At 41.2% G+C, this 15,386-nt stretch overlaps 1 protein-coding gene across 3 annotated transcripts in view; it reads left to right on the forward strand.

Annotated features, from left to right (window-relative positions):
- ASUN (asunder, spermatogenesis regulator) overlaps positions 1 to 15,386 on the forward strand; it is a 39,127-nt gene that overhangs the window by 1,215 nt on the left and 22,526 nt on the right. For all 3 annotated transcript variants that reach the window (XM_019544383.1, XM_019544385.1, XM_019544384.1), the window contains exons 2-6: positions 1,691 to 1,922; positions 4,428 to 4,502; positions 6,120 to 6,322; positions 8,568 to 8,648; positions 10,854 to 10,944. In XM_019544383.1, the coding sequence (XP_019399928.1) occupies positions 1,698 to 1,922; positions 4,428 to 4,502; positions 6,120 to 6,322; positions 8,568 to 8,648; positions 10,854 to 10,944 (675 nt within the window). In that variant the 5' untranslated portion in view covers positions 1,691 to 1,697. The remainder of the gene's footprint in view (positions 1 to 1,690; positions 1,923 to 4,427; positions 4,503 to 6,119; positions 6,323 to 8,567; positions 8,649 to 10,853; positions 10,945 to 15,386) is intronic.

Here is a 15,386-nt window from a genome sequence, read left to right on the forward strand (position 1 = left end):
CTTCTTTGTTACCTGCCTAGCACAAGTGATCCCAAATAGAAAGATCATATGTGTTACACCCAGAACAGAAAGGGACATGGGTGATTTTTTTTTTTAATTTTATTTTTTATTTTCTTCCTTCTAATCATTGTAGGGCTGGGTGCATGGAAGAGCTTGTTGTCAGAATAAATTGAAAAGTCAGATTACAAGAGACTCCAGGTTTGAATTCAAAATTGTATTGGTTTGCAAAACCTGTGTACAACTTTGTGGCCAGGATAATAATTTTAGCTCCCTGGGCATAACTGGATACAAACTTTGGGGAAAATGTAAGTATCTAAGGTCAGATGCACAATGTGGCATATTTAAGTATCTCATTGCAGCTTTAGACAACTTGTGTGCCTTTAATGTTGAAATTACAGCTGTGGCAAAAATCAAATTTTAGTTTGTCTGCACTGAAGAATGTCATAAATAGTGTCCATGTTAGATTCAAGAAATAAGCAGTATAAGCTAATCTATAATTGGAGAGAATAGTGATCTATAATGGAATCATAATCTCTCTGCCTAATAGAGATCTGTAATGGGAGAGAATCGTGTAGCATTCTGGTAGCACTCTTCAAGTTGCGCTCAGTTTTGTTGAAGCAGAAGCAGCCTTGTGTATGACTCTTAAAGGACAGGGTCAACTTGAAATATGGCCAACTTCCAACAATGACTTAAAAATAGGGTTCAGGAAATAATGTAATGCTTCCAAGTTCCTGTGGAGTATTTTTTACATTACAGTTGCATTTTCATACTATCTTAAAAGTTCTTCATGCCTATGTTGTGCAAAGACTGAGTCAACAAAAATTAATGTCTCTATAATACTGAAACAGAGGAACTGATAATTCACAAATATCAACTGCAAAATTTAACAGACTGGAGGAAAGCTTCTATGCTAGAAAGACTCAGTACGGTGGGTTCCCAGTACAGTGCTTGTGGGCTCAGTGGTGCCCTTTGAGGTTTATTTAGGTGCCTGCACACATTTTCACAATCAGTAAAAATCATTATTCCAACAAAAAATGCTGTAACTTCTGATTTTGAACTCAGAACAGCGACACTTCAAAATTATTTTCACGGGCTGTATACAACGGCTGCCAGAATGAGACCGAGTAGGGCTAACTGATGCAGTGATGGAGTGACGCTTACTATTCCCCTCCCAAATGAAACCAAGCACATGCACATATCCAGGAATTACCTTGATATTGGCTTGCTGCTTTTTCTTTTAAATTCGGATGTGCCCTTGGGCACGCAAACATTGGGAACCCCTGCTCTTAACTCATTTTAAGAAATTATGTTTTAAAGATAGATTTTAAATATAGAAGTAATTATCAATTCCTGTTAATTTTGTCTTCAATTCTTTGAGGTAGGAGTGAAAGAAATGTAATATCAGTATTTGCTTTCTTCACCACCTACGTCATTTTTTTCTTATGTTGCATAAAAATGCTTTATTTGTAGACACAAATCTTGTATATCAGGTTTTTAGTTTAGACAGATTTTTTTTAAATTGCAAGTCATTAAGTATAGCCTTGCAAAGAGGAGTTTCATAGTAAGGTTACTGTTTGCATACCCAAGATACTTTATAAGCTTTACAATAATGTTGTAAATGTAGCAACTGATAAAACTACTGCAGGTTTTTTTTTGTCTAACTGCTGGATGTATTTTGTTGTTGTTTCAGGAAGAAAATGAAAATTTTCGCTGAGTCCCATAAAACTGTGTTTGTTGTAGATCATTGCCCCTATATGGCAGAATCTTGCAGACAACATGTCGAGTTTGACATGTTAGTGAAGAATCGGACCCAAGGAATTATACCTCTGGCTCCCATCTCAAAGTCATTATGGACCTGTTCAGTAGAATCATCTATGGAATACTGTAGAATAATGTATGATATATTTCCTTTCAAAAAACTGGTAAGTGCTTTTAGAAATACCAGTCATAGAGCCATATTATGATGGGATGTTTTCTCATTTTAATGTAAGCCATATAATATTTTTAAAGGTTTGGTCACAATAAAAACCAATACTGTTCAGTCATAAAAATTGGAAATTAAAAAAATCTAACTTTTTCACTATTTAAACTGTGGATTTTACTTTCTTATTTTATCTAGGAGAATAACAGTATTTCACTGACAGTTATGGGCATTTTTATTTTCTGGATAGTCTGCTTGACAGCTCAGAACTTTGGTTATAAGCAATATGTCAAAGTTTCCATGCAAACTGCAAATATTGATCCCACCAAACCATTATTTTTTTTTCAGAATCCTTAATAATCAGAATTTCCACAGCTGCTCCTCTACCCAGGACTTGTATTTAGCACATTCATTGTACCCAGCATGACCTCTCATCAATATTCCAGTGCATATAACATTAAATCCTATAACAGATCCATATAATTATCTTTTAAAGAGTGGTTTTTTTTATTTTTAGATGAATGCACTTTGGCATTCCTGCTAATGAAAGGGGCTCAACACCTTTATATATGAAAGAGGTGTAGAATGCAATCTAGCATTATTACTTCAGTACATTACAGTTAAAAATATAATTTTGAAACACAGTGTGGTCTTAGCTTGTTTATCTTACAATACAGTACTAAAGCAAAGCACAGTTAATAGAACATAGGTGAAAGATAGATGACAGAATGCACAATTCCTACACTTTTGCTTTTATATAGTAAACAACTTTTATTTCTTATGACACCTCTTCATTTCTGATAATCTTCTAGTTGTGTCAAAAAGGATGTTAGATTTAAACAGACTTAAATATTAGCACAAAGAAAATAGTTAATTAAAAATAAGCATACAGTTCTTTTATGTTAAAGCTTGAAAGATACTAGAAATAAGAGTTATTACATAAAATCAAGGCACTGATGTTTCCAGTCTGGTATACAATCTGCAATAGTGAGCAATCCCATTTGATTTTTTTGGAGGGAAAATGCTTGATATTGTACCTAACTAACTCTGAATTATAAAATAGGGGAATTAATTTCTTATCTATTATGTGGGTGTGTCTACACAAGATGCTACAAGTGCAGTAGATTCATTCCACTGTGCATGTCACACCAAAAGCAGTTCTAAGGCACAGTAGAATAAGTCTACTGCCCATTGGCGTCACATAAAAGAAGTGTGCCAGCACTGCTGTGCAGTAGTGCCAATCACTGAGAATTATTGCGCATTAATGCTCCGTAACGCATGTGTAGACATACCCAGTGAGTAGCTCTTTTGTCTGCATTTGAGTAAAACTTCAGGTAATGTCCTGAAAATGTCAGTTGCTGTGGGAAAGACATGAAATCAAAGCATATTCTGGTAGGGAGGTCAGTATTATTTGTCCAAATTGGTGATAGTTAGAATGCCAACTGAAGAGCACAGACCAACTGCAAATGCTTCCTCAGCCTGACAAAGGGTGTTTGTGCCCAAAAGCTTGCAAAGAAGATTTTTTTCCCAGCTATTTCAGTTGGGCTAATAAAAGGTATCAGATTTACCCAAAGAACTTCATCTGCCTATGTCCTTAGACCAACATGGCTACAACCTACACCCCAAAACTATTTCATCAAGCCCTTTTGAAACTTTTAACTGTTGTCATAAACTCATCTGACACGTCTGTGCTTACTGTGTTTAATTCTTTGTAGCTCTCTCTTGCTTAATTTAACAAAGTTGTCCTGTTGTTATGTAACAGAGAAATGGCGTTTTACCATTTTCACTAACCTCAGCCAGGCATTTAAACTTGCTTAATTCCTATGGTGGAGCTGCATGGTTTGCTTAATCAAGACATATATGATCAGCTAGTATCATAAATGACTTCTCTTGAAACTTTTTGCCTTCCCAGCAAATGTATGTAAAGTTGTCTGATCTGCCTTCAAATCCCACCTCAATGACTTCCTTGTGACAGATTCCACAGGCTGATTCAATGTTGTATTTAATTAAATAACAGATGGTATATATTTCCTCAGTGATGATTCTTACTAATGAAAATGTAACTGAATTAGTAAGGAAGTTACCTCATAATATTTTTGTAATGGTAACTCAGGATTGAAATTGACTTCTTGTTTGTATTTTAACTTATGAAGTTAGCATTGCTACTGACTTTCTTAAAAAATTGACTTTGCATGATTTTTTTTTATACTCTGTCTTGTCATTCCACTGCTTCTGAATGCAAGATCTCTGGGGTGTACTCTGCTTACAATGTAGAGAAAATTGTAATTTATTGCAATAACCTGTTGATTTAATACAGTAGACATACATTTGACATAATAATGGTATACATTTGACATAAATGAAATGATGATGTCTGCTAATAAAGATTGACTGGAAAGACTAGGTGTTGGAAAAGTTGCCTTTTCAGATGGTCCTGATTATTGCATGAGGTAAGAGAATTCATTATGTTATCGTTGTCTTAGACTGTGTTTTGTAACTTTTTTAGGTGAATTTCATTGTAAGTGATTCTGGAGCTCATGTCTTAAATTCCTGGACACAAGAAGACCAAAACCTTCAGGAGGTATGACTAGTACTTGATACTCTGTTTTGTAGTTTGAATTAATGATCACATACAATTTTTATTACAGCATAATACATGTTAATTTTGTCCGAGAAAGTGTTGGTCATTTTAGGAAGGATTTTAGTGGTGTTGTATCTTTCACAGAATAAGATTTTTTTGAGGACTGTTATTTTTCATCTTACTAGAATGGCAATAAAGACACCACCAGTTTGCATACATTTCACATGAAAGTTGCAAATCTATTCACCTGATCTTTTTTTTTTTTTCTTAATACTGTTTATCATTTAAAAGTCACACACATATAACTGTAACAGATGGAAATAGATGAGTTGTAAGATTCATGTTGTAGCAAGCTCAAAAATCTCATAAGGAAGTTCAATAAAAAAACATGGAGGTTAAAAGAAGAAAATTTGACAAAATTATTAAAAGGTACTCAGTTTGAATTTTGATAAGTAAAAGACCTAAGGACTAGTGTTACCATCAAAAATAGCAATTTGTACATATTCTGGGTAAGAAAGGCACCTATATCGACACTTGGATCATAACCTGCATTCAGATAAGCCTCTCTCTTTCAGGCTGGTTGTATTGTTTAAAATGATAATGTGGAGAAGGAAGGTATTATAATGTTCAGATAAACTCTTTGAATTGCTACCAGCAAAACTACTTAAAATTATTGGTGTTAGCCCGTGAGGGTTTACATTTTGTTGGAAACCTTGAAAGGTCCAGAACCTTATAAGGTTTAAGCTTTGTCCAGGACTATAAAGAAAAAATACTTTCCTCTTTCTTATGTTAATACCAAAATCCTCTTGCCTTTCTCCTGTGGTCTTAAGACTTTTTGGACACTGCAGGCTAATTATGTTATTCGCAGTTACATAATGGGGAGGGGAACTGTTAATAGAGTAGTGAAAAGCTTCAGTGAAAATTGAAAATGGAACGTGAGGGTCTGATCCTTCAAGGTGCTGAACTAATGGTTTTAGTTGGAAATGATCATCTGAAACCCCTTGCAAGATTAGGCTCTTAAATATTGCAACATGACATAACCTATATGTGTTTAATAGTACAAACTGTAATTTGCAGTGTTAATTTATATAAAGAAGAAAAAGGAAAAAAACAGTAAAAAGAAATACTCTATAAATATATGCCATACATCTAAATTTAACAATGCTATTGGAATCTTTAAATTTTGCTTTTATATTTGTTACGCTAATATTGTTTATTTGTAATTTTTTTTTTAATTGGATAAAGCTTGTAAATAACTTTAGACTTGACCTGGTTTGTCTGCTGAGCTAGCATACTGTTTGCTTCTGATTTTGTTCAGAAACAAAACAGATTCCTTTTACAAAAACATACCTTTGGACAGAAACAGAACTGTCTGTTCAAAGGCAAAGATTTAAAAAAACTAGGAACCTGTAGTAGAAGATGGTAATAGAACCTGTCTTGCAGTAGGTACTGGCTTCTGTTTTAATTAATAAATAATGTATTTTTTGTGATCGTGCTGTCCAGAGAGTGTTGCCAACTAATATATCTACTACAAAAGAAAGCTCAGAGCTAAATATTTTTAGGAAGTTGGTTATGGGTCTGTAAAACCTGTCTCTCTCTGTCTTGTTTTTAAACCAGTTAATGGCAGCTCTAGCAGCTGTTGGACCACCTAATCCTCATGCAGACCCAGAATGCTGCAGCATACTTCATGGACTGGTTACAGCAGTAGAAGCACTCTGCAAAATTACAGAGTACCAACATGAAGCCCGAACTATGCTAATGGAGAATGCAGAGCGTGTTGGAAATAGAGGAAGAATAATCTGCATTACTAATGCCAAAAGGTTGGTATGGGCTAGAGGTGGGGCATTATTTCAGCTGGAGAGCCACTCGAACAAGTTTTGGTGAGCTGCACAGACCAAATTAATAGTGAAGATATTTTTTAAAAAGTAGATTAAAAAATCATTTGCTAAAAATAAAAGATCTCCTATAAAAAATTTCAGTTCTATTTAAAAAACTATTTGTTGGCCTGTTTTAATGTTTTTTTTGAGGCAGTTGTACAGTAGCTCAAAATTAGAGGTGCACCAACATTTTGGTGCCATATTGGATTGGCACCGATAAAAGGGAAATTAACATCATCAGCTATTGGCTTTTTCCAGCCAGCATAGCCAGTAATGTCACCGATAAATCTCATACACCTTCTTGCCGGGGGCTCCTGGATGTCCCATGTATGTGTGCAGGCATACGTGGCCAGGAATGCAGCCGGGCAGTGTGGAGAGCAGCAACCTGCAGTAAGTCTGTGGAAGAAAGGAGGTGAAAGGTCGCAGATCGAGGCTCCCACAGTAAGGGAGGGAGTGAGGCAGGGGTTGGAGCACTGCCTAGACAGGGCAGTGAATGGGGACTGGGGGTGGGAAGCAGGATGGAGCTGGGGGTGGCTTCCTGGTGCTGCGCACGCCTCCAGGGAAGGCACCGGGGGGTGCATGTGCTCCCCAAGACTTGTGTTAAGGGTTAGGGCGGATGTGGGCTGCCTGCTATGGCCTCTCTGCCGTGCTGCCTTTGCCCCAGACCCATTCACTGCCCTGGCTGTGCAGCACCCCCAGCTCCTGCCCCACTCCCTCCCTCACTTTGAGGGCCTTGATCTGCCCCATGCCCCTTCCCTCCCCCATGCCCCTTCCCTTCCATAGGCTTGCCTACAGGGAAATACTCTCCACGCTGACCAGCTTCATTCCTGTAAATCTGTAATTGGATTGATATTGGCCAATATGCCTGGTGAATAATCAGTTATTGGTATCAACCAAGAAAATCTTTATCAGTGCACCCCTACTCAAAATAAAGTCTTACTATGTATATTGAAAATTAGGTTAAAGAAAAACCAAAGAAACTCACTCAATGGAGAGAACAAGCCTGTGATGTGCATTAACCAGAAAATCGAAGTCAAGCATCATCTCTGTTGCTTTGCTTTTTCTGCATTTGAGCAACCATCTCCTCAGTTTTCTTTGCTTTTTCTTCAGCTGACATGTTCTTATATTTGGATTCATACTTTCTCTCACAATGCCAATTCAAATTGTATTCTCTGAACACAGATGCACTTTCACAAATTAAGCATGTAGCTTTTCCACCCACATAGTTTAAAAAAAAATTAGAAATCTGTTCGTTGTTGAATATTTGGCATTCAGTGTCTACCTTCTTTAATGAGCTCATTTTCAGCTGAGGCTCTGGGAAGGGCTGCTTCCACGCAGCGCCAGATTAGGCCGGAGCCATTGGGGTCTGAATGTGGCTCACCTGGGGCCTGCTGCATGGTGGTGCCAGCCAGGTGGGCAGGCAGGGCTGCTTCCACCCAACATCTATGATATCAGCAGAGGCTGGAGCCAAAGCCACCACTTGCCTGTGGGGTGGATAGAATCATTGGCAGGCCGGATATGGCTGTATTTTGCCCACTCCTAATATTGTCATATGTGTTTAGGTTTGTAAATTACTCGTTTTAGAATTAAACTAAACCCATCGGATTCTAGTTTTTTCCTTTTCTAAATGCCACTTGGTATTCTTGCTTTGATGTATATAATGCCTTCAGTTGATCATTTTTGGGCCAATTCACCAATCCTCTCTTTCCTCACATAGTACTTCACTTGCAGAGGTCAACTAAACTTTAGCTGAAGTAGTCTAGTCAACTGTTTCTCAACTGGAGTAGGAAAGCATTGGTGGAAAGGTGTTCTTGAGAAGTGAGTTATTTAAAGCAGATGTGGGTGAGTTAGGAAGAGATGAACAGATGAAGAGTTGGTTATCTTCAGAAGAATAAAATCTGAGCTTTAACTTCTTGAGCTGTCTTCAAGCCCCACTCCTGTAACTTTTTGAAGTCTGAAAGATTTTTAATGTATACATTGTACAAGGAAAAAGAAGAGGTGTCTATGTTTGTATTAAGTAGAATTTTTATTGAATACTGCAAAACAGAATTCTACTGAAAAGTTTATTTGCTGCTATATGAAGAGCAAAATTACTGCATTAGTGAAACAAACCCATCAAGAAAAGCTTTTCAAAATCCTCTTGACCAATGACTGATCTAGTGACCGATCAGCTACTATGTTTTTCCAGTGACAGCCATGTTCGGATGCTTGAAGAATGTGTCCAGGAAACGATTCATGAACATAACAAGCTTGCAGCTAATTCAGATCAGTGAGTATGAAGTTCACAAGCACTGTTTTTATCCTTCAGACTCTTGTTTTTATTTGCCTTTGTAAGAAGCGATGTACCTGTTTCACATAGATCTTATTGAAAACTTATTTTGATAGACACTTTGAATGCTGACTGGAAAAGATAGTCAGATGAGAAAGATAGTAAAATGTAACTCTAATCCAAGAATTTGAGTATTGACGTATTTACATGCATAATCATTCAGCACAAAACATGTTTCTTTAGATTGGTATCTCTTAAATAGGCAAGCTGTAAGAGAAGATAATTTAGTCTTGTCGTAGGGAACATCCCTAAATCAATAATGTATTTGGTGAGTTCCTGATGTTGATGGCGATTATTGTTTTCAGGGATGCATGCTGACGGCAGCACTAAATTCATTTTACATGGCTGTTACATTTAGACTGTAAAAGCTTAGGTGCTTAGAAATAGTTTTTCGTTTTGCCTAATTTTCCTGTTGGAATTTTAGAGAGAAATTACTGATGAAAAAGTATGGGGTCACAATGTTAAATCACATTACACATCTCTCCCTTGGCTATTCAGCTTGTGTTATTTGGCTCGGGGACTGTGTATTACGCTGTACAGTGCAGAATAGAAGTAGTTTAGGTTCCCACTTCTTTTCTTTCCTCTAGGCACTTACATAATCCGTATAAATCATAATAATAAGAGATTCTAGCTCTCATCTATTTTTAATTTCAAACTTTACATTTTTACAATTTCACATGTATAGAAAAAATACAATAGACTCCAGAAAATTGGCTTTTAGTTTAAGTTCTGTGTTAGGGAAGTAAGGAGCAGTTATACACATACATTTGTCTGCTTCAACATGCCGGACATCCAGTGTGATTAATCAAGTCTGCTTGACACATGAGCTGACCTACTTTATGCTGCATTGCATGCATTTGTATAAATGGCAGCAGTGTGCTTTTGAACTAATACTCCTCCGACGTGTTAGTTCTAAAGCACACCACTGCCACTTTGTCAGCACTGACGTGCATTTTGTCATTTATACAAATGCACGTACCCTAGCTCTGGGTGCTTTTAAAAGTGCCCAGTGCTGTGGTGCAAGCACTTACAAACGCTCAAGGTGACTAAAGCAGGACACACAATGTATACAGTAAAAGGTTTGAATCATAAGACATGGATTCTTTTTCAGCTGCTATGTATGTTCGATGACCTCAGAAAAGTTGCACGCAGCCCTGTGTTCTCTGTGGTACTGCAGCCATTGCGAGGCAAGGTTGTTCAACATTGTGTCTTAATTTTTATTTCCTGTTCTCTGACATACAATGGGTACTTCTTTATTTCATAGCTATTTGTTATATATTAGCAAAACATTTAGGAGCAGATCCTCAGTTGGTGTCAGTTACCATAGCTTTATGGACTTGGATTGAGCTGTAACAGTTTATGCCAGTGGTTCTCAACTATGGTGCTATGAATTTTTAATGTATACTTTGTACAAGGAAAAAGAAGAGGTGTCTATGTTTGTATTAAGTAGAATTTTTATTGAATACTGGAAAACAGAATTCTACTGAAAAGTTTATTTGCTGCTATATGAAGAGCAAAATTACTGCATTAGTGAAACAAACCCATCAAGAAAAGCTTTTCAAAATCCTCTTGACCGATGACTAATCTAGTGACCGATCAGCTACTATGTTTTTCCAGTGACATGCTAATATTGTGTAGCATCCTTAAAAGGCTTTTGGGGGTACAAACAGCTATGCAATTCATAAAATAAACTCAGGCATTTCAGATTCTGATCTGTTCTGACCTTTCCGAGTTCTTTGTAATAGAAAAATTCCTCTATTGCTTTTCCATAGTCAAAAAAAGAGTAAAAGTTAAAACCTGGCATTTTCAGAGGTTTGCCTTTAGTCTAACAAGACTTGTGTCTAAAAAGGCTGAGAACTACTGATTTATGCTGATGATCGTGGAACAGTGGTGTTTTGTACCCCCAAAAGCCTCAGTTAGAAATACTGATGTTTCCTACTATAAATGATGTATTTTCTAAAGACATTAACATGCATCAAGTCCAGGCAAAAACGTAAGCAGAACATTTTATGTGCATCTCATGATTTTAGTTCTACCTTGATCAAGAGCTTGAACTAGTCTTGCACAATGTTGATCTAAATTCTGTAGTATACATCTTCAGCTATGTTACCAGCTTACTAACATGTGACTTCTTTTTTGGGGAAGTCTCATGCAAATCCAGAAGTGTGAATTGGTCTTAATCCACACTTACCCAGTTGGAGAAGATAGCCTTGTTTCAGATCGTCCTAAAAAAGAGGTAAGATGTTTCCAGTGCTTTAAAGGAAGGTCTCCAACATATTACTTACCATACAAGAATCTAGACAGATGGTACACCTGGATAACTTAACAATGTTTTGGCTATCTTTGAAGCTAAGATAAAGGAATCAGTGATATTAACCCCCCCTCCTGCCCCCCCAGTATCGTAAACATGTTGTTGTTATCATATAGTTTTATGATAATCCTACCCAGCTTTTGCAATCTCCATGACGCTAGGACCCCCCCCCCCTTTTGTGTTTGCTTCCTACTTGATTTTGTGCTAATTCTTGACTGTGTGGTAGTTACCCGGTCTTTTGCAAACTGAACAATAAGTACTTTAAGGGCACCTTGAGAAAGTGTAATCCTGTTGTTGTGATTTCCTTTCTTTGAGAGGATCTAACGTTATAATGAAGAACAAGGCCTATGTGAAATATTATCTCTCTAGGCCCCCTTTTTTTGCAACATAAGCATATATTGCTGGCTACTAGAAGCCATACTAGATTAGTCGCTACAGAGTTTGCTGGCCTGTCTTGCTGTTAAATTTCATGAATTATTGTCACCATTTTTTTAAACATTTTAACTGTATGAATCTTTTACCACCAAACTTGAGCATAGCTCCTATTTCTGTTAAAGAAGCATTATTTTGAACATGGCAAATAAACTCCTTTGCATCCTTTTCCTGAAAGTTATTTATACCCAAATTCAAGACAACTTCTAATTTAAGGTGGCAATGCCATAATTAGGTTCCAGACATGAAATGGTATACATTTGTTATAATTTTTAATTTGTAGAAAGGACAGTCATCTTAAATTTTGTCCCCTATCACCACTATGGCAGTGAAAGCAGAGATGGGGGCAAGCAGCCTGACTCCTACCCCTTGCTTCCCCTGCACCTTGCCCCCTCTTGCCACTTGGTCTCCTGCACCCTTTTGTGCCTGCCCTACCTGCTGCCTGTTGCTCCCCCTCCATGCTTGCTCCTGGTGCCTGTGCCCTTGGCTGCTTGCCCCTCTACCACCTGCCCTCCTGCTGCTGCTTAGGCAGCCATTTGCCCCTTTACTACCTGCCCCCAGGTCCTGAGCAGGCAAGGCTGGTTTTGACCCTACCCTGGGGCTAAGGCAGGGGTGGGCAAAATGTGGCCGGCGGGCCGCATTCGGCCTGCTAAGCCGTTCTATCTGGCCTGCAGGGCCCCTAAAAAATTTAGAAAATTAACATTTGTCTTCCCCTGGCTACCTGTCAAAGATGATAGGAGCCAGTGGCAATAGGACCCAGGGGAAGCCACATCAGGACCCCGCAACAGTGAGGTCTGCCTGGCCCTGCCCATCTCCCCCCTCCACACACACATACACTCTGCCTGTTAGAAGCCCCTTACCTGGCAGAGGCTTCTATCCTAGGACCATGGGGTTGTTCCTGTCTCCCTACACTGGAACAGGAAATTCAGGTAAGGGGTGGGGGACAGGCAGGGGAGAACTGCATGCTATCACCCCAGTCCTCCTGATGAGTCCTGCTGTTGTGGCCATACAGCCAGGAACCACGTGATCAGGAGCTGCCAGTGGGTAGGCAGGAAAGCAGTGGAAGCGAGCAGGTATGCGGGAGCACAGGGCCAGTGCTGGCTCCGCCCAGAGCAGCAGGGCGTGGGCTGGCAGGGGTCTGTGGAGCCAGGCTGGGCTGTGCCAACAGAGAGAGGGGAGATGGCTTGCTTCCATAGAGCCCTTGCTGGCCAGGACCCTGCACTCTTGCCATCCTGTTTTGGGCCCTGCTGGCGCTGTGTTCCCATATGCCCACTTGCTCCTACTCCCCCAACCCCAGCCCCACAGTACAGGTGGGGCCTAGCGCACATAGCACCAACCCCACGTGCCCTGCGCTCACCCATCTTGGGCTGATCTTTGGCAGTGTGGGACAAACTGCTACTCGGCATGGGGGAAAGCGGTCCCTCTCCCTCCATCTCCCCCATCTTCCTGGTGCAGCCACTTGGAGCCCGCACAGAGCTATCCCGTATCTCCACCACATCACTGCTACCTCTGGGCTGCCCTGTGTGACAGTGGTGGCAGTGCAGAGCAGACACAGGGCAGTCCTGTGTGGGCTCCAAGGGGTTGCACCAGGAAGCGCCGGCAGTGGGAGGGGCCACTTTTCTCCTGCGCTGAGCAGCAGTTTGTCCTGCACTGCTGCTGCTGAGCCTGGGCCCCATGCTGGCTCTTGGCTTGCCTGTTGGGGCTGAGCAGTAGGAGCTGGGCAGAAACTGCTGCTTGGCACAGTGGAAAGTGGCACCTCTTCCTTTTCACTGCTGGGCAGTTTTTGCTGTGGCCAGACGGTGCAGAGTGGGCAAGGGGCGTGCTGGGGCTGCACGCTGTTGGTGGTGATAGGGAGGCACTGCAGGGTGTTTGAGCTCTGGGCTGTTGAGGTGTGGGGGCAGATGTTGACTGGCTCGGGCGGCGGGGGGATGTGCAGGTCTCCTGTGCACAGTCCACATACCCTCAAACCCTTCTCGCAAATACCACAGCCGCACACACACACAGCTCCCCACAAACCCCACACCCACCCATACCCCCTGACATCCCTGCACACCCCACACACTATATAAGCATTTGAGCTATTATGCAATCACTTCTACATATACAGCACAAATGCACACAAATCAGGAAAAAAACTTTTTTTTTTATTAACTTAAAATATATTATTATTTTGGGTGTTTGATTCTTAGTGTATAGTTGGTTTCCCTCCCCTCCCCATTTTAAGATGGCAAACCTTCTTCCCCAAAGGAGTACTGGGCATGGGGAGGGATTTCTGGTGGCAGAGGCTAGGGGCAGGACTTCTTGTCTCAAGATGGTGACCAGGGGTGGGGCACGTGTCAAGGGGCGGGGCTACCCAAGCAGCCCTGGACAGCTTGCCAAAACTCAGTAAGTAGCCCTCTGCCCAAAATAATTGCCCTTCCCTGGGCTAGGGCTAAAGGAGCTCTCTTGCTGTCTACCACGCTCCTCCGTTTCCCCCGCACTGTACAATTTTCCCTGCCCTCCTGCTGCCATGCACTCCCTTCTCTCCTATACAGTCCACCTTAAGTCACCCCAGCCAAGCAACAACAACAGCTCTGGCCCCCCTGGTACGGGGCAGGTAGCAGCCCTGGGCCTGGGGTGGGGTCAGGGCTATAACTGCAGCTGCCAGCATCCCTTGCCATTGGTACTTGAATCTGAGACCAGGTTTTTCTTTGCGCCTCCATGTTGAATTGGGAGAAAAACCTTGTCTTAAATTTGCTTAAATACAATACTTATTCTTTGGAAACAGATGTATTGTAGGCAAATCCTTTTTTAGAATTTCATTCTGCTACCAGTAAATAAACATCATAGGAGTAAGTCTATATTAATATAGTACTTTTCCTCCTATAGAATAACACACTGGGCATGTTTACACGTTCGTTAATGTGCAGTAGTTACCGCGCATTTAGTTTAGTACTTGCTTAGTTTAGTATAGTTACTATGCAGTAGTGCCAGCACGTGGCTTTTTAGTGACACTTACTGCGCAGTAGACTAATGCTATTACACAGTAGCGTATTAACATTTTTTTTTGCCTAGCACACTACTGTGCAGTGTTATTATGCTAGTGTGCATTAAGTGTCTTGCATAGACATGCATTTTTCTATATATGGTTAGGGATAGGGGTGCACCAATAGAAATTTTTGCGGCCAATACTGGTAGCCAGTTTTTAAGGAGATGTACCAGCCAATATTGATCTGATTTCCAATACCCAGCCTGGCAGCGTGGAGAGCTGCCTCCAGCTGGTAAGTTTGGTGTGGGGGGAAGGAAGGGGGTGTGGAGGGGCAGATCAAGGCCCCCACTGTGAGGGGAGGTGTGGGGCTGGGGCAGGGGCTGGGGTAAGCACTGCCAGGGCAGGTAGGGGACAGTGCCATGCAACACCAACCTGAGCGAGGTCATGGGCAAATCAGCCCATGCGGGGCCCCTCCCCCACTCCGATCCCACATGCCTCTGACCTGAAGAAGCTGCTGCTACCAATCGGGGAGGGGTGTAGCGAGCAACTGGATGTAAAGGCAGCAGTGCAGAGTCTCTGCAGCTGCTCTGCCCAGCTCTGCGAGGGTTGGGGTGGTTGCCCCGATTTGTCCGCTCCCTAGGGACAGCCCTGGTGCCACGGCTTGTGCAGAAAGGGTGGGGAGCGGCTCCTGCCACTGTGCGCCACTTGTCAGAGAGCCACTGGTTCAGTGGCTAATTCGGCACTTGCTTGGCAACTCCCACCACTCCTCCAAGGAGGTCAGTGTGAGGTGTGTGCCTTCTGGTCTGCGCGGGGCAGGCTGGGGCTGAGGCTGCGCCAAGCTCTTCCTGGTGGGGCAAGGCTGCACTGGGAAGGGGTTACAATGAATTTGTGAGTGTAGTCCTGCCCCAGCCCACCCTGAAGACCTCAGTGCAGGTACAGCTACAGCCCCCCTCACCACAGGGGGCCT

This window comes from Crocodylus porosus, unplaced genomic scaffold, assembly GCF_001723895.1.
Source record: "Crocodylus porosus isolate Cpor-Errol unplaced genomic scaffold, CroPor_comp1, whole genome shotgun sequence".
Lineage (NCBI taxonomy): Eukaryota > Metazoa > Chordata > Crocodylia > Crocodylidae > Crocodylus > Crocodylus porosus.